Source organism: Harmonia axyridis, chromosome 4 (genome assembly GCF_914767665.1).
Source record: "Harmonia axyridis chromosome 4, icHarAxyr1.1, whole genome shotgun sequence".
Lineage (NCBI taxonomy): Eukaryota > Metazoa > Arthropoda > Insecta > Coleoptera > Coccinellidae > Harmonia > Harmonia axyridis.
The window spans coordinates 24953241-24976884 of NC_059504.1; the positions used below are offsets into that span (position 1 = coordinate 24953241).

The following is a 23644-nucleotide window of genomic DNA, read 5'->3' on the forward strand; positions in this document are numbered from 1 at the left end:
CAGATCTTAATTTTGCACGGGGTTTGGAACTGCTTTTTTTTATACATACGTGCCAAAATCCACGAATAGCCAATAGCATCATCATACCTCATTGACATATATCAGGATTTTATTTCTCGATATTCCTTTCGCATTTTCTGTGGTTCTAGATGAGCAACCTGAACTAAACTTCGCGAGAAGATGGCTATTCACACGCAAATTTTCAAGTCGATCGAATTTGTAATCATTGAAATTTTTTATAGTATGTTTTTGATGGTTGTGATGGTGTGATCAGCTTGAAATTTCGGGCAGAGCTTGAAATTATTTTTCTATTCAGGCACTCGCAATCTCAACGTTGTCGGATTTTGATTGCGGTGATATTCAGTAATTCTTCTTGAATTTTCTATGGTTCCAGTTAAGCTATTCATACGAAATTGTGGATGGGGCTTGGCATGATCATTTCCCATATGTGTGTAAAATTCCATCCGGGTGGTATGTTCAATGATCGAATTATTGAGTATTTTCGATATTTTTCCATGGTCTGATTTAGATGTTTCTGATGATGTGATCCGTTCGAAATTTCGTGAAGTACTTCTTGATGCTGCGATTTCATATGAGCATTTGAAATCTTAATTCTGTCATTTTAGTGGTTTCCGAGATATTCGCCAATATTTTTTCGATATTCTCCATGATTTTTCTCTGGCTCTGGTTGAATGTTCATCTAAACTAAATGCAAAATTTCATCGAAATGAAAGCTGCTGTTTTGAATTATTGAGAACATAACATTTCGAAAGGAAATATTTCCGGAACCACTGATCAGATTTTGCGCGTTAACGAACTTGACTGAGATTATTACCATCTGAATCTACCCTGAAAATTTCAAGTATCTGGTTCAAAAGATCGTAAACACGGCAGGAGGAACACCATTGAATTCAAATACGAATTCGTCATCAGGAAAAACTGAATTGTGAGATCACTTTTGAAAAAATTTGGAAGAAGAATAATTCTGAAAATACAGACATCAATACGAAATGATAGAGCGATCATTCGTAGAAACAACCACTCAAAACTAATCATTTCAGGAAAAAACATTATCGGAATTAATGACGTTGGCATAAATACATATTCCAAGTACACGACATGTTCTGCATCTTGCGAGATCCGACGAATATGCGATTTTGACCCTTATTGATATACAAAGATTTCGATACTCATCTCGCATCTCACGAGATCCGTCTGTGTGGCAACGTCGAACGGATCTCGTTGCCTCGCGGTATACCATGTATATAGGGTATATAGGAGGGGATCTCGGATTGTTGGTTTATAAGACATGGACCTCGTAGCGTTGAAATTTTACAGGGATCTCGTAATCACATTTTCGAAGTATATATATATATATATATATATATATATATATATCTTCTTCCATTGACAACAGAAATTATTCTTGGCCTTCCGGCCCGAATAATCACAATTGAACTACCACGCTAGTGTGAATCAAAAAAAAAGATATATATATATATATAATGTTCAAGATAATGATCGTTGAAAATGATAATATATACTATATAAGGGATATCGATCAGCAATTAACGAGATATATTTACTCTTTATTCATGTAAAGCCTAGCTTTCGAAGCTTATTTTGCTTCTTCCTCAGGGCAACTGTAAAATACAACAAAACACATCATCAACAATAAAACAAAAAACAGAGTACAACAACTTACTGAATGCGAGGTTAATCTCTAAGTCTAAGAATTGTACAAAATCAGACACAAGCATCAAACAGGACAATATCAAATGATTATCAATTAAGAAACGCAATATCATAATACGCAATAAACAAAGTTAGGTTAAATGTCATCCATCAACTGGACCATCGAAAAATGGTCTGTTAGAAAATTCTATGAGATATGCATATATTGGACTTAATCTCTGCGTGTCCGTTTTCTTGTTAATTTTACTTTTTTGAGTTTGTATGTGGATCATTTCTAGTATACATCTTTTTTTATAATTTACATTTACATCTAAAATTTTTACGTTATTAAAATCAACACTGTGTGAGTACTTATTAGCATGAACAGATAATGCACATCTCAGGTTATTTGTTCTAATATCACTTTTATGTAAGTTCATGCGATTTCTAAGCCACTGAGAGGTTTGACCTACGTAGGTTTCATGACAGTCAGTACATTCCAGTTCGTACACCACATTCGATTTTATTTCTTTTGGTATAGGGTCTTTCAGTTTTGAATATAAATTTGCCACTTTCTTTTTGCACTGTGCTACTATTTTCACTTTTTTATTATAATCTTTAAAACAATTTTTAATTTTGTAGGTAAGGTAAGGGATGTTAGGGATGCTTCTATATTTCACAACTTCTGTTTCTCCCACCATATCAGGTTGTGTTTGACTTTCAGTCGAAGGCAACATTGAAGTAGAATATAGAAGTTTTTTCAACATTGTTTTAGGATAGGCATTCTCAACTAAAAGATCAAACAGTCTCTTCATGCTTCCATCTCTGAATGTTGGATCACAGATTTTATAAATCCTGTTTTTTTGTTCTTTAATGAAATTTAATTTTATGCTCATTGGATGGTCAGATAAAAAATGTATAAACTTTCCTGCAGAAGTCGTCTTTCTATACCAATTTAATTTTACTTTATTATCCACTCGGCATACCTTGGTATCTAAGAACGGAACAGAGTTGTAACAATCTTCTGTTTCAATCGTGAACTTTAATTTAGGGTCGAAGCTGTTGAAAACTTGCAATATCTCCTCAGTTCCCGTTGATGGTAGGGATATTATTAGGTCGTCTACATATTTTTTTATAAATGCAAGTGTGAATGTTAATCTAGGTATACAGGAGTCGAGCACATAGTCCATCACATACAACGACAAAATCGGGCTAAGTCTGGATCCCATAATGCACCCAAACATCTGCAAATAGAAACTGCCATCGAACATGAAGTAACCTGATTCTAGGAGAAAGGTGATAATCTCCTTGAAGTATTCTTTTGATATGTTGCAGACTGCCTCAATCTTGTTCCAATGGAATTCCATTGCTCTCAGTACCAACTCCTTTGATATGTTGCCAAATAGGTTGACTACGTCAAGTGATATCACCACATAATCTGGGGGTAATTCAAAATTGTTAATCTTACTGGAAAAGTCAAACGAATCTTTCACATAATATGCATTATCCTGGTCATAGGCTTCTGTTAGGATTTGTGCAATATAATTTGAAAATTTACATGTGGGACCCTGTACATCAGATACGATTGGTCGCATTGGGATATTTTCCTTATGTATTTTGGGATTTCCGTACATTCTAGGGCTCACTGAATTATATGATTTCATTGATCTTGCAGCTTCTTTACTTAGTATATTTTGGTTTACAAGTGTGGATATGATCTTGTTGGTTTTATTCTGGATAGTGGTAGTTGGGTCTCTAGAAATCTTTTTGAAATCTTCAGTGTCAACAATTGAGTACATCTTCTGAAGATAATCCGCCCTATCCATAAGTACAGTCACTGAACCTTTGTCACTGTCGAGAACTACAAGGTGATCATTAGTTCTTAAAAAGTTTTTCGTTGTTTTATATAGCTTTCTTATGTTGTCTGTCGCACAAATATTATTTTTACCTTTATGTAGATGACCGGTTATAATGCTTGTTATCTTAGCTCTCAAAGTGTCTCTTCTATCTTCCTCCACCAAGTCCAAAATGCTCTCAACGTCTGCTATTAGGTCTTTGATGTTTATTTCTTTGTGGTCTAAAGGGACGTTAAATTTGGAACCCAAACCAAGGACTGTTCTAACCTCTTCAGGTACTGTTGTCTGGGACAAATTCTTGAACCATTTCTCTGGAACTTTATAATCTGCTTTATGTATTCTTCTTTGTAGTGCTTTAATTTTTCTGAGGTTTGTGGCTTTTACTTTATGAAATATTTTGTTGTATGTAGTCTTCTGGCGTCTGAAAAATTCTCTATGTATCTCTGTTGGTATTGTCTGCCTCAACTCTCTTTTTATGGTGCTATTGTACTTGCAAATGTGTGAAATCTTTAAGTGAGTGTGTTCAATCTCTAAGGAAAGTAATCTATTAACTAAGTTTTTGTTAAATCCACTAATCTTTTTATTGAATCTACTTCCTGACATTTAACCTAACTTTGTTTATTGCGTATTATGATATTGCGTTTCTTAATTGATAATCATTTGATATTGTCCTGTTTGATGCTTGTGTCTGATTTTGTACAATTCTTAGACTTAGAGATTAACCTCGCATTCAGTAAGTTGTTGTACTCTGTTTTTTGTTTTATTGTTGATGATGTGTTTTGTTGTATTTTACAGTTGCCCTGAGGAAGAAGCAAAATAAGCTTCGAAAGCTAGGCTTTACATGAATAAAGAGTAAATATATCTCGTTAATTGCTGATCGATATCCCTTATATAGTATATATTATCATTTTCAACGATCATTATCTTGAACATTAAATTAAGATGGGATTTTATCGGACGATGACATCACGTTATGGCATTCGAACATCAGATATCATGAAGGAATGGAGTAACAACAACCGAAAGATAGCGAACCTCTTGAACAGGAGGATATTCCTACTCGAATGTAAAAGACTGGGATTAACACCTAATCATATAGGAACAGGAGTCAGGAATGTTCTGAATTTGGTTGAATTTCACACAGGAAGTAGATTCAATAAAAAGATTAGTGGATTTAACAAAAACTTAGTTAATAGATTACTTTCCTTAGAGATTGAACACACTCACTTAAAGATTTCACACATTTGCAAGTACAATAGCACCATAAAAAGAGAGTTGAGGCAGACAATACCAACAGAGATACATAGAGAATTTTTCAGACGCCAGAAGACTACATACAACAAAATATTTCATAAAGTAAAAGCCACAAACCTCAGAAAAATTAAAGCACTACAAAGAAGAATACATAAAGCAGATTATAAAGTTCCAGAGAAATGGTTCAAGAATTTGTCCCAGACAACAGTACCTGAAGAGGTTAGAACAGTCCTTGGTTTGGGTTCCAAATTTAACGTCCCTTTAGACCACAAAGAAATAAACATCAAAGACCTAATAGCAGACGTTGAGAGCATTTTGGACTTGGTGGAGGAAGATAGAAGAGACACTTTGAGAGCTAAGATAACAAGCATTATAACCGGTCATCTACATAAAGGTAAAAATAATATTTGTGCGACAGACAACATAAGAAAGCTATATAAAACAACGAAAAACTTTTTAAGAACTAATGATCACCTTGTAGTTCTCGACAGTGACAAAGGTTCAGTGACTGTACTTATGGATAGGGCGGATTATCTTCAGAAGATGTACTCAATTGTTGACACTGAAGATTTCAAAAAGATTTCTAGAGACCCAACTACCACTATCCAGAATAAAACCAACAAGATCATATCCACACTTGTAAACCAAAATATACTAAGTAAAGAAGCTGCAAGATCAATGAAATCATATAATTCAGTGAGCCCTAGAATGTACGGAAATCCCAAAATACATAAGGAAAATATCCCAATGCGACCAATCGTATCTGATGTACAGGGTCCCACATGTAAATTTTCAAATTATATTGCACAAATCCTAACAGAAGCCTATGACCAGGATAATGCATATTATGTGAAAGATTCGTTTGACTTTTCCAGTAAGATTAACAATTTTGAATTACCCCCAGATTATGTGGTGATATCACTTGACGTAGTCAACCTATTTGGCAACATATCAAAGGAGTTGGTACTGAGAGCAATGGAATTCCATTGGAACAAGATTGAGGCAGTCTGCAACATATCAAAAGAATACTTCAAGGAGATTATCACCTTTCTCCTAGAATCAGGTTACTTCATGTTCGATGGCAGTTTCTATTTGCAGATGTTTGGGTGCATTATGGGATCCAGACTTAGCCCGATTTTGTCGTTGTATGTGATGGACTATGTGCTCGACTCCTGTATACCTAGATTAACATTCACACTTGCATTTATAAAAAAATATGTAGACGACCTAATAATATCCCTACCATCAACGGGAACTGAGGAGATATTGCAAGTTTTCAACAGCTTCGACCCTAAATTAAAGTTCACGATTGAAACAGAAGATTGTTACAACTCTGTTCCGTTCTTAGATACCAAGGTATGCCGAGTGGATAATAAAGTAAAATTAAATTGGTATAGAAAGACGACTTCTGCAGGAAAGTTTATACATTTTTTATCTGACCATCCAATGAGCATAAAATTAAATTTCATTAAAGAACAAAAAAACAGGATTTATAAAATCTGTGATCCAACATTCAGAGATGGAAGCATGAAGAGACTGTTTGATCTTTTAGTTGAGAATGCCTATCCTAAAACAATGTTGAAAAAACTTCTATATTCTACTTCAATGTTGCCTTCGACTGAAAGTCAAACACAACCTGATATGGTGGGAGAAACAGAAGTTGTGAAATATAGAAGCATCCCTAACATCCCTTACCTTACCTACAAAATTAAAAATTGTTTTAAAGATTATAATAAAAAAGTGAAAATAGTAGCACAGTGCAAAAAGAAAGTGGCAAATTTATATTCAAAACTGAAAGACCCTATACCAAAAGAAATAAAATCGAATGTGGTGTACGAACTGGAATGTACTGACTGTCATGAAACCTACGTAGGTCAAACCTCTCAGTGGCTTAGAAATCGCATGAACTTACATAAAAGTGATATTAGAACAAATAACCTGAGATGTGCATTATCTGTTCATGCTAATAAGTACTCACACAGTGTTGATTTTAATAACGTAAAAATTTTAGATGTAAATGTAAATTATAAAAAAAGATGTATACTAGAAATGATCCACATACAAACTCAAAAAAGTAAAATTAACAAGAAAACGGACACGCAGAGATTAAGTCCAATATATGCATATCTCATAGAATTTTCTAACAGACCATTTTTCGATGGTCCAGTTGATGGATGACATTTAACCTAACTTTGTTTATTGCGTATTATGATATTGCGTTTCTTAATTGATAATCATTTGATATTGTCCTGTTTGATGCTTGTGTCTGATTTTGTACAATTCTTAGACTTAGAGATTAACCTCGCATTCAGTAAGTTGTTGTACTCTGTTTTTTGTTTTATTGTTGATGATGTGTTTTGTTGTATTTTACAGTTGCCCTGAGGAAGAAGCAAAATAAGCTTCGAAAGCTAGGCTTTACATGAATAAAGAGTAAATATATCTCGTTAATTGCTGATCGATATCCCTTATATAGTATATATTATATATATATATATATGTGTGTGGCCGACCCACATCTCGAGGGCACGAGCCGTCACTGTCCTGCATCCATTCACAACACTCAAAAATCCTCTTTCCGCTGCTAAATTGCTATAACATACTTTCCAGACCCGCTGAAGTAGTCAGCCGGCCAATTTCGTTAAATTATTCCAGTCCATATTTCAGAATATCAACTGGAATCTTTTGTAATCTTTTTTCGGCTCGTCCATTTCCCCGAACAGAAGGAATTGTGCGTATCAAAAATGAATGAACCGGTGCAGAAAGAAATCTTTTTGGAGCTGAGATTCCGCATTACAGTCTGACTGAAAGAAATCGTACATGAAGGAGCCTTTGATGAAAATTCATTCTGTGTTGTATTTAATTTTCGTCTGCATCAATTATATGACTTTTCATTTGAGAATACTTTAAGAATGGAGGTAGTTAGATGACAATATATAAAAAAATTTCAATGTAAATGTCCCAATTATCGACACAATAGCGTGCTAGTGAGAATGACAAACAGTTTTCTATTGCAAAGACAATTTTTATGTAGTTACAATATATATGTTCCCATTCTTTGAATAATGATGAACAAAGAAAAAGAATAATGAAATAGTAAAAATAATACAAATTAAATTCCCCTTATCTCTAGTTTTATTGGTATTATTATTTTTACTTTTTTGATAAATTTCTTTTTTCTGCACTGTCCCTCTTTTCAATTTTTTTCCGCACTGTCTCTTTGTTTATATTTTCTTCTGTGATTTGTATGCCAGCTTGCATTAACATTGAATGCATTTGGATTCAATTTTTTTCTTTGTTCTCGGTTATTTCTGGTAGTTGTTTGGATTTCTGAAGACGGTCATAACAAAGCATTCTTGAAAGGAAAGGAGATATTTTCATCTCCGGATATTCTCTTTATTGATGTTCTTTCTATTGAAACTTGATGATAATTTTTTTTTTGCCGTTGGACAAAGCATTTTTTGCCTTCTTCTGTATAGTGTAAACTTCTGGCCATTTTGAAAATGTTTTTGTAATTGGAAATTGAATATAGCTAATAACCGTCACATGAATGATCCGATTCTCGACATTCTTGAAATAAACAACAGTATGTCGATAATTGGTACATGGAGAATTGGGGGTCTATTGAACATACCAACAAAACAATTATTTGGTGGAACATTAAAAAAGAGTTTCTGTTAGAAAAGCAAAAATCATCTTGCTTGGCCAATTTATAGACATCTGTATCGATATTTGGGAAACAGCATATTTCAAATGTACCTATTATCGACACTCTGATTTCTCAATAAATATGTAATGAATATTAAATTTTGCATGAAGCTGAAGATAATCGAATATATAAAAGTATGTTTGCGTTCAAAAAATTATAATTCATTAACATTTTGTGGATTTAGAGAGACATAAGTGAAGGGTGCGCACTTGCTAATTCAGCTAGAAAAACGGTATTCTCTCGACGTCGACTGACATTCGACAGATCATCAGCTGTTATTGTGAAAGGGATGTTTAGGAGAAGTTGGTGGTATATTCATATATGTTCAGGAAACTACAAAGTTTTAACCTCGTAGAATGAAAATTTCCACCAGAGTTCCTTCGATCTTATTATTTAGAAAATTCCACACATGTAATTTTTAACCAATCAGAACGTGTATTTCTGACAGATCACCATCGCAACGGATGAATTTTAGTGGAAATATTTTCCTCGTGGGTACTCAACAGCGAATTATGCTCGAAATTTGACGTTTATAATGACAGCATATTTCATTTGACAATCTAATTTTATTTGTTCACATGATAATTTTGATTCATTTTAACTACAAGCTTAGATGTTTTCTGAATTCTTTGGACCATTATGATTAATGTTTATATTAAAAACGCTATTATAATATACTCTGGCAGGTTGATTGGAAGTTGCTTGTTCTTGTTTTAGAGTACAAGATGAAGACGAAAATGGATGTTGTTGGAAATAAACAAATTTGATGTGGAATTTTCTTACCGAATACCACACGATGTCAAATTAAATCCGGAAATTTTTTCTCGCTCATGAATATTTTTAGAAAATTATCCCTCGTCTTTGTCCTGAAATGAGCTCGAAAAAATTTCCGGAAAGAATTTATTTATTTATAAATTTTCGCTTCGACACCTGGATCATTAGCGATTTTGGTACAATAAAATTTACAATTCATTTACAAAGTTTAGTTAACATATTGTACTGTTATATGTTGATACCAATTTTTCTAATAAATAATATTGTGTTGAAAGCCTCTGGTCTGTTGATGATGTCTTCCATTTTGGAGCTAAGTACACAGGATTTCCTTTGGTTTTCATAAAGCGGGCATTCTGTTATTATATGCTTGACGGTTACTTGGACATTACATGAAGTGCCCTGTGGTGGGGTTCTTTCTTCAGTAAGTATGAGTGGGTACATCGTGTATGACCAATTCCAAGTCTGCTCAGCATTACAAGTTGATTTCTTTTCGTCATAATGGGATGGGATTTGGCGTTAGAACGTTCAATGAATGAGAGTTTCGATCTTCGTTGATGAAATAATGTAGCCCATTTATGTTTTATTTCGTTCTTGTATTTAGTGCTTAGGTCATAAGTAGTCGTGATTTTCACAGGTTGTCCTTCGTATATAGCTCTTTTTGCGAATTTGTCGGCTTGTCCGTTATAATTTCGAAATAATTTGACCTCTTGTATAGTATTACTAGTGAAAACAAATCGAAATTGTCGATAATTGGGACATTTACCTTATGCCTATACAAGGCTACGAAACTAGTCGCCGCTTCAATCTTATTGATTTGTCCAATTCTCGAATTGTCCCATCCGTCGATTGAATTGTTTTCTCTTCCAACTCTTGCCAATCGGATCACAGTAATACGTAACACTTTTTCCAATTCCGTCTATTTGTCGCAACGGAGGAACGGAAGAGAATGTTCAAGTAGAGATTTCAATCCCGTGAAATGAGACTCTCAGGTGATTGATCGTCTTGAAACTCCGCAATTCAAGTGCTTTCGTAAAGTCGGATTGGGGCTCTCCTAAAAAGATAGCCTACAAGTATTAGTTGCCAATTCATCCAATTACCGTTCTGGCAGAGAATTTTTCTCGTCTCTCAGTATAAGTACAGCAATTTATCAAAAAGAATTCAATAGTTCACGACTTGTGTTTCGATCGGGGTGAGAAATCATGTCTTGACTTTGTCGTATATATTATCAAATGGGGTTGGTATCCGAGTTCTATATTTGAATGACGAATTGCGCTTAGAGTGGAAAAATAATCGTTTCCCTCCTAGTCCGGGAGCCAGTAACAGATATACATGACCAAGTTCCTTTCAAACGGTAATTAGTAGAATGCATCAGGTAATAGTAATAAAAAGGCTCGTGAACGTCAGCTACGACTCTGCTGGGGGAGAGAGCGGCGGCAGCCCCCCAAACACGAAGTAAAAAAAAAATTCAGTCATTTCCTCCCAACTGAAAATTTGTCAAATTGTAGCTAACCCAATATCTAGACGAAAAAATACAATCAGCTGGCTATAGCATGGTGGATTATACGTCAGCTGGTGCCTCAAATATGAAAAAAAAAATATTTTTCAATGACAACTCTGACAGCGACTCTGATAATGAATCAGAGAGTGCCACACTCGCGAGAAAAGGACTTTCTCCACATGTTGCACAATACTATTTAGTTACTTCCACTCTCTGATTCAGTATCAGAGTCGCTGTCAGAGCTGTCATTGAAAAATATAATTTTTTTTTTCATGTTTGAGGCACCCGCTGACGTATAATCCACCATGCTATAGCCAGCTGATTGTATTTTTTCGTGTAGATATTGGGTTAGCTACAATTTGACAAATTTTCAGTTGGGAGGAAATGACTGAATTTATTTTTTTTTCTTCGTGTTTGGGGGGGCTGCCGCCGCTCTCCCGAGTCGTAGCTGACGTTCACGACGCTCTTTATTACTATTATCTGATGCATCTCACCAAGTATCTCTCGAGAGGAAATAATCAACCACCTAGCTCCCGGACTATCCATAATCGGTTGGAATTTTCAACTTATTTATTATCAATATATATACCAAGATCGTTTTCGTTGGCACATATAGTTCGAGGGAAGAGAAATGATTAATGGAACGGACAACTGACAACTCCAAATTTCTTTCGTCCATACTAATATAATGAATTAGTAAAATAAATAAATAATGATAAATTTATGTGTATTGTTTTCGAGGGCAGAGAAAGGGTTTTTATAGGAATTGGAATAATATTTTGGGTCACCGATTTCGGAATTTTCCATCGCGAAATGTAGTACAGACTATTCTTATCAACTTTTGTTGAGTGTCTGTCTGTTCAGCTTTTTTGTTGCATGCGGAAACATCGAATTTCTCATATTTATACCGAGTGATTCAAAATTCAGCATCAAGATTTCGAAGGCGTATTTTTCAGGCCAAAATAAGATTTTTTTTTATAAACATCATGTGTCCGCAAACGCTTAGTTACCGAACTACAGAGTGTTAAAATTTCAAGATTTTTTAGTTTTTCTAAATAGCTCTCTCAGTATTGGAGATATAGATATAATCAGATTTGAAATATAAGTAACGTTTCAGAGTACACGTCATCCACTATGTCGAATAATTTTAACATGCAACAGGAAGATATTTTTTCAGGGGGCTAAGCCCTTTTTTGCCCCATAAATTTTTTGGAGTGAGCTACTGGTGGATTCTAATATATGAAATGAATTCTATTGTGGCTGCTTCTCATAAAGCTCCATATAGCAATAATAAACACAGCACTCGGTGGCCTAGAGGTTAAGAGTGTAGACTAACTCACCGAGATTCGACAAGGTGCCGGGTTCGAGTCCCGGCGGCTCCCGATAATAATTCCCCAAGCGTCTGTGACACGGCACACACAAATATACCAAAGTCACACTGATGCGTCCGGTGTGTGTGCCAGGGACGAAACGCATAAGTAGGCATTTGTGAAATCCTACACTATGTTTTGTTGATAAATTTTTGGCTCCTGCAATTTTTACGAATCTGCCGCTGCGATCGTTATCGAGGAAAAAGTGAAATCATTTTCTGTAATTGGCTACATTTGATTGAAATTTTCAACTAAAGATAGAAACTTATTAACACAATGAAAACAAAAACTCTATCTTAATTACGAGTTTACTTAAACATTGACTAGAATAAAAAACCTATAACCTAATGAACCTATATTTCAATAATTGATTCTAATATCTCAAAAACTGAAAGCTATGAATGAATAACTAAAAAAAATTTGAAACATTAACGCTCTGTATTTCAGTAACGAAGCGTTTGCAGACACATGTTTATGGAAAAAAGTCTTATTTTGAAATATACGCCCCTGAAATCTTGATATTGAATTTTGAATCACCCTGTTCATCGCGTTCTACTGGTTTTTAATGAAGCAAATTATTCATGTTCAGATTTCATCGGAAGGTAATCCATAGAAATTTCCAGTTCAGACACGGGCGTAGCCAGGGGGGTGTTTTGGGGGTTCAAACCTCCCCCGAAATGTTTAAGATGTCAAAATTTATTGAAACGAAACATGAAGTTAACAGGAGATATAGTCGTAAGTAGATAGTACTACTGAGATTTTTTATCAATTCTAAACATGCATTGAGCTCCCCACAATTTAAAGAATTTTATTCGATCTAATTCAGTATGTTGAATTATCTGAATCTGAAGTAGTAACTTTGAAACATATTTTTTTTTCAAAATCTCGAAAATATTTTTTTAATGGAATTTGTAAGAAGTGAATGAAATTATCACTCTCAGTTTGATTCATTTGTGATCTGAAATCTGAATTAAATTACCTCCACGTAATCCAGTCAATTTCTGCTCACATGTGCCCCTCAAAGGAAAGTTATGGGGTAGTTTTGATTTTCTCGATCGTATGTATTTTTTTTTTTGGTGCTCAATCCCAATCTGAAGTTAAGCACCAAAATTTCGTGACAGAACATCAGAAAAAAATACAAAAAAATTTCATCTTCTGGCGTTTTCTTCCATCAAGCTTTTTGTCCGATAAACCTGGCTCAAACGATAGTTCAAAATTGGCGTATTATATCTATCTCTGCTAACACCCAGTTGATGGGGTAGTTTCAATTTATTTTCTTTGTTTCTGGGGTGCAGAATTCGAATCTGAGGTTTGCCACCAAAATTTCATGATAAAACGCCGGTTTTTTGTATATAAACTTTCTATACCTAAATTTGAATTTGACTACTCTGTTGTATAAATACAACAACGATATTTATTTCTTGAATATATTCATAGGAATCGATGTGAATAAATAAACTAAATTTCAAAAAGTGAAAATGTTTTTTCTTCAAAACATAATTGAGAAATAAAACTAGTGAAAATAGACTGAATGGATTGGCTCTCATGAAGTTGATATAAAGGGTGTTTTTTTTAGAGCTATAGAACTTTAAATTGCAATAAAACAACGATGGATTATTCGATTGATATAAATTTTATTTATCCGCAAAATAATCTAGTGGCATTACATTTTAAATATGATTTCTGGCATATGACCGCCACGGCTGGCTCGGATGTAGTCCAATCTGGACGTCCAATTTTCGATGACTTTTTCCAACATTTGTGGCCGTATATCGGCAATAACACGGCGAATGTTGTCTTCCAAATGGTCAAGGGTTTGTGGCTTATCCGCATAGACCAATGACTTTACATAGCCCCACAGAAAGTAGTCTAGCGGTGTTAAATCACAAGATCTTGGAGGCCAATTCACAGGTCCAAAACGTGAAATTAGGCGGTCACCAAACGTGTATTTCAATAAATCGATTGTGGCACGAGCTGTGTGACATGTTGCGCCGTCTTGTTGGAACCACAGCTCCTGGACATCATGGTTGTTCAATTCAGGAATGAAAAAGTTAGTATAATGATGGATCTATACCGATCACCATTGACTGTAACGTTTTGGCCATCATCGTTTTTGAAGAAGTACGGACCAATGATTCCACCAGCCCATAAAGCGCACCAAGTCAGTTTTTCTGGATGTAACGGTGTTTCGACATACACTTGAGGATTAGCTTCACTCCAAATGCGGCAGTTTTGTTTGTTGACGTAGCCATTCAACCAGAAGTGCGCTTCATCGCTAAACAAAATAAAATGGACGTAGTGCGCGATACGTATTCCGCACAGAACCATTATTTTCGAAATAAAATTGCACTATTTGAAAGCGTTGTTCCGGCGTGAGTCTATTCATGATGAATTGCCAAACCAAACTGAGAATAAATCACTTGACAGCTGTTGAATCGGTTACCATCTTGAACAGTAATGCCAACTTAAAGTTATATACCTCGAAAAAAAACACCCGTTATTTAAAAAGAAAAACAGAAGACTTTTTTTATAATATGTAAATAAAATCAAATGTACTTGTTCTTTTCTGTTTTTTTATATGGTTAAATATATATTTTATAATAGATATGATTATGGTTATGTCAAGCACTTTTATTCGCATTATTTTCTTGAACCAGTGGCATATACAGAGAACGAGTTTGATATTTTTGCTATATGATGTACGTGCAGGCACAATACGCACACTCATTTATTTCTATGAAAAAAATTCTTATTTCTCCCATTATCCTTTCTGTATACGCCTTTGTCTTGAAACCCCCCCCCGAAACTGAAACCTGGCTACGCCCGTGAGTTCAGATATGCATTTCCTGGTATTTCCATATCTTGCGTCTGTTTGTCTAATTTTGATGAAAATTGTTCGTATTGAGTCGGTGTTATAGTTCCATACGCTCATAGGTAAAGGTGAAATTCTCAGAATCTCAATTTTCGCATTCTACTAGTCGTAATTCATCAAATTCGGTATAAGTATTAGAGCTATGTCAAACATATATCCGTTACTCTTAACTTCCCAAGATCTCAATATTTCGCGTTGTACTAGTTCGATTTCTATTAAGATAGTCATTCAAGTGGGGAAAGTGGTACTTTCCTTCCTCTTTTCTCTTTTAGTAGAATATATACCAATAAATGAAATGAGAATATGACTTTTCATATTTTTATTTTGACTTTGATGGTAGCAAACGAAATTTGGCTTGATTAGCTGCTTCTAATATATCAGAGGGTAGGCCATGATCATGATCAGATATATTCATTTCGTTGTAGCGAAATACGATTATTGAATATGTATTTTTCAGAACACATTTACCACTATGTTTTTGGAACTAACGCTTACCATCGACTGTCCTTCGTCACTAGGCAACATAACTCAACAACACAAACTCATCATTTTTGATATTATAACAAAAACACTGATACATAGATCAAATTTGATTTGAATAATCATTCATACATGAATTACAGTTTTTGCAAGTTCATCGGCTTTTTCATTTCCTTCAACACCACAGTGCCCTGGTACCCATAGTAGAGTCACTTTATTGCCTCTGGCCAGTTGCTTTATGGTGTTTCGGCACTCCCAGGTCAACAGAGACCCCTGGCAGTGCGATTCCAGGGATCTCAGCGTGGTCTGGCTATCCGTGAAGATGTAGAGATGCGTCCCCTTGAGGTTCATTTTAAGACACTCCTGAGCGCATACGTAAACAGCCAGTATCTCGGTCTGTAAAATAGAAGGCTCACTTCCCATGGCTTTAGAGATCACATATATCCCAATGCCAGTACCTCTCTCTGATTTTGATCCATCGGTGAACCATATGGATGACTTTTTGTCCAAACGATTTACGAAACTTTTTGCACTAGGACGGTCATTTAAAACCGTTTCAGTGGGTGTTTGAAAATCGAGGATGGTTGGCATAAAATCCGATGGTTTTGCCGAAAGGTTTGAATCTAGTTGATTCAATATTTTCATATGTCTAACCCAGTTTCCAGGTAGTAGCTTTCCATTGAGGGAAATTCTTATTGCTCCCAGCAGGCTACATTTCCTCACATTTAAATGTAAGGGAGGTAAGCCAAGTATGACCTCCATCGCTGCTGTGGGAGCTGTGCGCATAGCTCCTGTAACACCAATGCATGCCAGCCTTTGCTGTTTCTGCAACCGGCTACGTGTGGTAGCCTCCTTGGGTTTTGTCCACCATGCTAGAGACGCATAGGTGACAATAGGGCGTAATACCGCTGTGTATAACCACAGTACCATTTCCGGTTTCACGCCCCATGTCTTTCAAAGAGTCTTTTGCAGGCCCACATGGCCGCCGTGGCTCTGGAGAGAGTCTGATCTATATGTTTCCCCAGTTCAGTTTACTGTCCAGGATAACACCCAGATATTTGCACTCACTAGAGAAGTACAGAGTCTGGCCATTTAGGACCGGAGCTCTGAGATCGAGATTCCTTCTTATAATGAACGGAATAAGTGTTGTTTTCGAGGGATTGAATCTAAGCCCCTCTTCCTCGCACAACTTTTCAATAATTCTGAGGGCAAGTTGGAACAAGTAGGTGAAGTCCAACTTTTCTCACAAGTGTAGAAGTTTGTGGCAAGAGCCTAAAAGGCGAGTGCCGCAAACACACTAGCGTGAAAAGGACATTCTCCACATGTTGCACACTTTTCATACAACTGCACAAATTTGAATAATTCAAGTAATGTACCTAATTCAATTCGAAATGGCCTTCGTTGACAATTCCTGTTCATTTCTTGAGTTTCCATAGAAACGATTTTTCAAAAACCCAATTTCATTGGTCAACCAAGCGAGGTGTGGGCATAGTACCGTGTGGAATAATATTTCTCACTCACATTTTCTCACTCTCAATTTTGAAATTGAGTAAGCTATGAAGATACGCTACTTTCCATAACGTAGGAAAAAGAATTATTTTTCATTAAGGTTTTTTTCTGCGTTATGTGAAAAAAGGCGCAACATAATCGGTTCCATAGGAATTTCAAATCCATCGGATATTTGATGAGCACTACCTCTCATGCGTAAATTTTGAACATTAGGGCTGATAATATAGTAAAAAGACCGAAACTGACGGCTGATTTTGGGAACAAGGGACTAGGAAGCATAGTTATGCACCTATTGACAGAGCATTTTTCCTTTTTTTTTTCGATATTTTCACGCCCAAAGGGCTCATTCGATCGTCATGCGAAAACACGAATACCAGCTCATAAATAATCTTGATCAAAATTTCATTGACCAATGGTCATTGACAGTGCTTTCATCCCATGGTCCGGAGACATTCATCTCTTCGATTCGAATATCTATTCGAATCGAAGAGATGAATGTCTCCGGACCAAATTCGGATTACGGTCACGTGTTGTGAATAATACGAATTACGGCATGCGTGATGATCCATCAAAATTAATGTCATGCACATTCGTTTGCGAAGCTACATGTTGAATCCGTGTCAGCATTTGCATATTATTATTGACGACGAATTCATGAGTGATGCATGTTTCATTGGTCGATACTATAAAAATGCCGTCTTTTGATTTTTTTCATACATACTTTTCCAGAACATTCACGGCGGGTTTCATAAAACTCTGATTGATCGATCAACCCGTTGATTGCAGTTCGAAATCTATGGAACTGTCAAAAATGAATTGAAATTGAACACAAAAATCATTCGAACATTCAAATCACCACGATAATAGTTATTTGTTTTACTAGGCAGCAAAATAGTAGATTGACTGCCTTGGCAAGCGTAGCAAGGCTAGGAATTCAGCCAAGTCGGTCAATCTCTACTACAACAGAAATAAGGAAAAAGTAAGACTTTGCTGATTGATAGGTGTCTGCAAAATTAATTTCAAAACTATGTATTGCTCATACTGAGGGAAATATAATTTCTCACGGCACTTTGCCAACACCTCGCTTGGTAGAACAATTAAATTGGGCTTTTGAGTCGTGTCTATGGAAACTCAATAAATTAGCACATACTATCAAACGAGAGCCATTTTGATTTCAATCAAGTCCATTACTTGAATTATTGAAATTTGTGGAAGTGTAGGAAAAGTATAGTGTGCAACATGTGGCGAAAATCCTTTTCTCGCTCGTGTGTTTGCGGCTCTCGCCTTTCAGGCTCGTGCCACAAACTTCCACAATCGCGAGAAAAGTTGGACTTTCCCCACTTGTTGCACAATATACTACCATTAAAAGTGACACTTCTAATGACAGCCAATAAAAGGGATTGTTTACGCCAAAGTATGTTAAAAATATTTTCAACACAATGTTCAAAATATTTTTGGCACTACATTTTCTTATGATGAAATCAGATAAAATTATAATAATATTTTAGAAATTACAAATTTTATTATCAATATTTAACAATAATTACTTATGAACATTGATATTATGGTGGGTTTATGCACCGTTCCTAAGAACTGGGGACTGAGAACTATGAACTAAGAACTAAACCCTTAGGTTTAGTTCTTTATTCTTAAATTCAGTGCCGTTTATGCACTCTCTTGTTAGTTCTTAGTTAAGACATGCGCACGTGCTCGAACTACTTTCTATTTGTTCAATACTTTGATGTTTGGCATGGATATTGATTGTGAAAAAATTTAATTGAATTTAAATTAATTCAGATACATCTAACACTTTCCATCGATAAACACGAATAAAGGAACATAAAATGATAGAAGCTGGTACTCGTTAATATTGAAATTCTATGCGGTGCACGTGCACTTATATATTTAATCTGAGCCCTTAGTTCTTAGTTAAAAGTTGGCCAACTTTCTAGTGCTAGGGTTAGTTCTTAGCTAACGTGCATAAACGCCCTCATTGATTTGTTAGCGTTCTTAGTTCTTAGGTTTAATCTTAGTTCTTAGGTGCATAAACCCACCATAAGTCCTACAACTTGCTTCGCAACTTAGAGAGCTTCGCAACACATTACTAAAATCCCCAGTACCATCAGAACTAGTAGAAACCGGAAGTACAATATTGGATGATGACGTTCCAAAATCTACTGAGATGTAAGAGGTTGGGAGAACTTTTTCCGGAATGACATTTTTATAAGCAGTGGAATATCAACATAGCCCTCGGCTACCGACGTAGATTTCCATCCACCATGTTTTTTATCTCAGTAATATTTGCTCCTGATTCTGCTTGCAAAGAAGCGAATGATCTACGAAAATAGTGGCCTGTATATTGCTTTGGTTCTGGAAGTTTGAGAAATTCGGCAACAATAGAGAGCAATTTCCCAAATGTGAAGATACCAACTGGATTGGCAGTGCATTTATTATTCATGTATTTCAGGAAAAAACGACGATGTTTGATAACAGAAGAGTGCAGTACAAAATACCTACTTATTACGGAAATAGTCAACATACTTCCCAATCATACAGAAAGAACGACTGACTTTCGTTTTTGTGTTTTGTAACTTGTACCAATGATTTATTTAATAAATTACACAATTTTCGTGGATAACTCATTTAAAATTGTGGGACGGTATTCTTTGTGAATCATGTGTTTCATTTGCTTAATATGTGTAGTTAGTGTTAGTAAATAACAGAAGTATTCAAACCTTTTCGATAGAGATGGAGATCTAACAGTTCATAATAGATCAAATTATCATAAGGAAGAAATGTTTCCTTTTGAATTTTTTAAAACCCTGTTTTTGAAATGTTTCTTGTTGTGTTTATTATAGTTTCTTTGTGTTTATACTTTTTATAAGTATATATTTTTGATAAAATAATTGATGTTTCGACCCACTTGATCTCCATAGTATCCTGGGCCGACCTAAAAAGAGATGCATCGTTGACGTCAGAAAAGTAGCGGTAGGAAAGTGGATGAGATTGGCAACAGATCGTGTGGCCTGGAAAAACCTGGAAAAGGCCTATATCCGACAATGGATGGACACGGGCTGAAGAAGAAGAAGAATTGATGTGTACCCGACGACATTTTTTTCGATTGTCATCCCCAGAAAAAAAGATATACGTCCTTGATGGGTCAATATGGATAACTGGTATCGTCAAGTATGACCGATGAAATTAATTCATGTATAAAAAGTTTTCATCACTTATTTTTTCCTAATCTAATGAATCTAATTCTGTTTCTGTTCAGAATATTTCAAGATCGCATCTGCGTTGCAATGGCGTAATTCTGGAAATTACACGTTCAATCGAATTAGGCGAATATTTGACTTGCATTCAAAATTAGTGGCTCAAACATATGACGGGGCTAGCTATCTGAAGCACCACAAGCGATGTTTACATTGCTATACACACGTATTCAATTTGCTTTATAGTAATGCGTACAGTTTAATCCAACAGGATAAAATTTTTTCTCAGCCCTTTCAGGATTTTCATCATATTATCATCTATATCAATTATTAGTAATTAAATTTTTCACATTGATTATTATGCAAATTACAAAGTAAAATTCACTAGATAAATTTTGTCCGTAAACTCAAAAAATACAGGGTGATTCCGGAGGAGACCGTCAGATTTTCGGAGAAGTTTACAATACTCAAGGCATTTTCGAAACAATTATTGGTTTATTGAGAGTCTACAGGGTGATTTGTCCGATTCAACCGATTTTTCTTTTATTCATAACTTTGGTATGGCTTGATCAATATTGATGAAATTTTCAGTGTAGAACAATAAGATTATCTACTTCTAATAATTCCAACACTTTCTCAGAAATACATGGTGGAAATTATGATAAATTCAGATTAAATTTGCAGGTTGAAAAAACAACCTGTACATTCCGTTTCCAATAATTCACTACCTGCTTCAGATTCTACAATAAGTTTACATTACTGAAGCGTTTTTATTTTTTTTGGCACACGTCCAGTAACCCCAACCATAAACCAAACATTGTTTCGAAACTGCCTTGACTAGTTTAAATTTCTCCTAAAATCTGACGGTCTCCTCCGGAATCACCCTGTATATGTTTATAACAATAATAATAATTTCTCTGATGTGCCTCACCATCTTATACCGTCACTAGCTGCCACTGCTGCGTTGATTACCTTATTAAATTGTGAAAAAAGTTTCGGGTAATCTGCTTCTCTCCTCACAATTCTGATTATATCCAGACGACCCTCATGGGACTACTCAATGCACTCTTGGTTCAACCAAGCGAACTAATTCAATATGAAACCGGGCCAAAGACACCCGCCATCAATTAAAATGGATTTTCGAGAGGAAAGTTTGCCGGAGTTTGTTTTAAAACAATCCAAGTGCGGTTTATGAATATTTAGGCAAGACGGTGGCGTCGTTATAGCGGGAAAAATTCTAGGAAGCGTCTCGACGGAGGCGGGAGCTTTTCGTCCGCCTGTTTGGAATCGATAAAATGAATTGGATGGGGAAATGGAGATGCTTGTTTATGTTTTTTCCTCGGGATTTTTCATTACGTTAACCAGAATTCTGGCGATGACACGGCAATTTCCTTTCGTCGTTCAGGTACAGAAACAGTGTCGATCTATCCAGCCCAAGTTTCGATTTTGGCAGCGTGTGAATTGAGCACTTGGCGATGGATTTAGTGCTGGTGAAGCGTAACGGAATTTGCATAAACACGCCTTCTTGAGTAATTCAATGCAAAGGTTTCATGATATGTACTTAAAAAAAAATCTCACGACGTAAGAAGAATAATACAAAACTTTGTGTTCTCATCATTAATCTACTATTGAAAACACTTCTTGAATATACAGGGTGTTTCAAAAAATGGACCCTGTCTCTAGGATAGGTAGGAAACTGAAATAAATTGGACTTTGCTTAATGAAAAATGTTCGTAACTCCATCCGTATTCAAGATAAAGGGCGTTTAAGAGAAAAAAAAATTACAAATTCACTGAGAGAAATCTATATTTTTTTAGTAATAAAGCACTTATTTGGGGGTTATTCATTCACAACTATTACAGAAGATTTATATTTAATATATTCATTAATAGTAAAATTATGAATTCAAAAAAGTTTTTTAATGGAGAATAAAATATTTGTTTACAAGGTATTTGATAATATTTAATATATTTCGGTGATAAATAATTTATATGAAATTAAGTCATCCCTACAAATAACATAAATTCATTGTCAACAAATTTTCAACTGGTAGTTAACGAACATTTGCTATTTATAATAATAATAATAACCTCTTACAATAATTCAATAATTTATTCACTCAGAATATAGGATTTATTAATTATTAACAAACTAACATAATTCTAGCGATCCAATCTGTGGAAAAGTTTAAGGACACATCCCTCAAAGAGAAGCGCATCTCCTTGAAGAATCTGTCCTTGAACTTTTCCTTTGATTTGAATTTCCTTTTTAAACATAAAATCTGTGTTACTATGGGCTTATTGAACGCCGCTTAGCACATCTGTACTGAATTTTGGATTTAGATCGTTTGTACCTGCATAGTTATTAGTGATGTTGACAGAACTGTCATGGTTAGAGTGAACAGATGCAATCAAAATGACTAGGGTTCAAACCCGGATACCCTCAAACGGTTCGTTTCAGACCCTAATAGTCTGATAATAGAAACAACCCAAATAATTATCTAAGAACTACGTTAACCATTACTGAATTGAAATATTATTTTTATTCAGCATGGATGTATGCTTGGTTAATCGTTCGTCTAGAGGTATGATTCGATTACCTGGCCTTTCGTCTTTTTCTCCGCGACTTTGTTGGATTTGTAATAATTAAACTCTTTTGAATTATTTACATCTATTTACAAAGCCACAATTATACAGTACAAACTCAGTATTGAGAAGATCTTAATTACGTCTTAATTACAAGTTTCTCACTACGGTACTGAATTTCGTCTTTAACTCGTTTGTTGATTACTCGAAACGTCTTGGATTATCACGTCTTCGTCGTACTTCAAGTTTTCGGTCGTCTCGTCTTCAACTTGTTCGCGACTCGTCTTAATCTAGTCCGCGAAACGTCTTTTCGTCTTACGTCTTAAGTTGACCGCCCGAACTTGACTAGTCTTCGACTTAAGTTAAACTGTGTCTCTGCGGATTGGAACTACCCTGTCTCGAATATTGACCTCCCTTCTTTTCGTCTTGGCCACACCCTAAGGGGAAAATACCATCCCCTAGTCCAATAAGAGCTTTGCCGTACCGCCCACAAAGATCTACGCGGATTCCTGGAAATCGAATATTCTAGAAGGACTAGAGCCTGATAAACTGATGTAACACATCTGGTACAACCGTCTTGTTCTCGAACTTTCCCAACCCCAGTAAGTCTCTTAAGATTTACAACCGACATGACAGATCTTCGACACCCCGAAGAATAACACACCTTTTTTACATTATGTACAATAACAATTCGTTCCCTGTAAATCAATTGAAACTGTCATGCCCTCGACACTAAAAGAAACTAATAGGTCTCCAAGCATCCGGTTGACCATCGCAATCATTCACAGGGAACAATAATTGGATCCTACATTACATATTACATTATTATAAATAAGGTTTATTAATTATTAATC

General features: G+C 35.4%; 3 protein-coding genes across 5 annotated transcripts in view; 1 reads left to right on the forward strand and 2 right to left on the reverse strand.

Annotated features, from left to right (window-relative positions):
• LOC123679011 overlaps window positions 1–23644 on the reverse strand; it is a 293836-nt gene that overhangs the window by 166074 nt on the left and 104118 nt on the right. The gene's annotated exons all lie outside the window — the stretch shown is intronic.
• Window positions 1562–4133, reverse strand: LOC123678629. Its single transcript, XM_045615760.1, has 2 exons — window positions 1706–4133; window positions 1562–1643 (listed from the first exon to the last, which is right to left on the reverse strand). Exon 1 carries the CDS (start codon window positions 4131–4133, stop codon window positions 1839–1841), a length of 2295 nt encoding a protein of 764 aa, XP_045471716.1. The 3' UTR covers window positions 1562–1643; window positions 1706–1838.
• LOC123679012 lies at window positions 4156–7239 on the forward strand. 2 transcript variants are annotated; one of them, XM_045616324.1, is made up of 2 exons: window positions 4156–4263; window positions 4326–7239. In XM_045616324.1, the coding sequence occupies exon 2, from the start codon at window positions 4473–4475 to the stop codon at window positions 6960–6962; it is 2490 nt and encodes an 829-aa protein (XP_045472280.1). In that variant the 5' UTR covers window positions 4156–4263; window positions 4326–4472; the 3' UTR covers window positions 6963–7239. The 2 variants fall into 2 exon arrangements, 1 of the variants encoding a protein (XP_045472280.1); XR_006747336.1 differs by having other exon boundaries at window positions 4190–7095; window positions 7158–7239.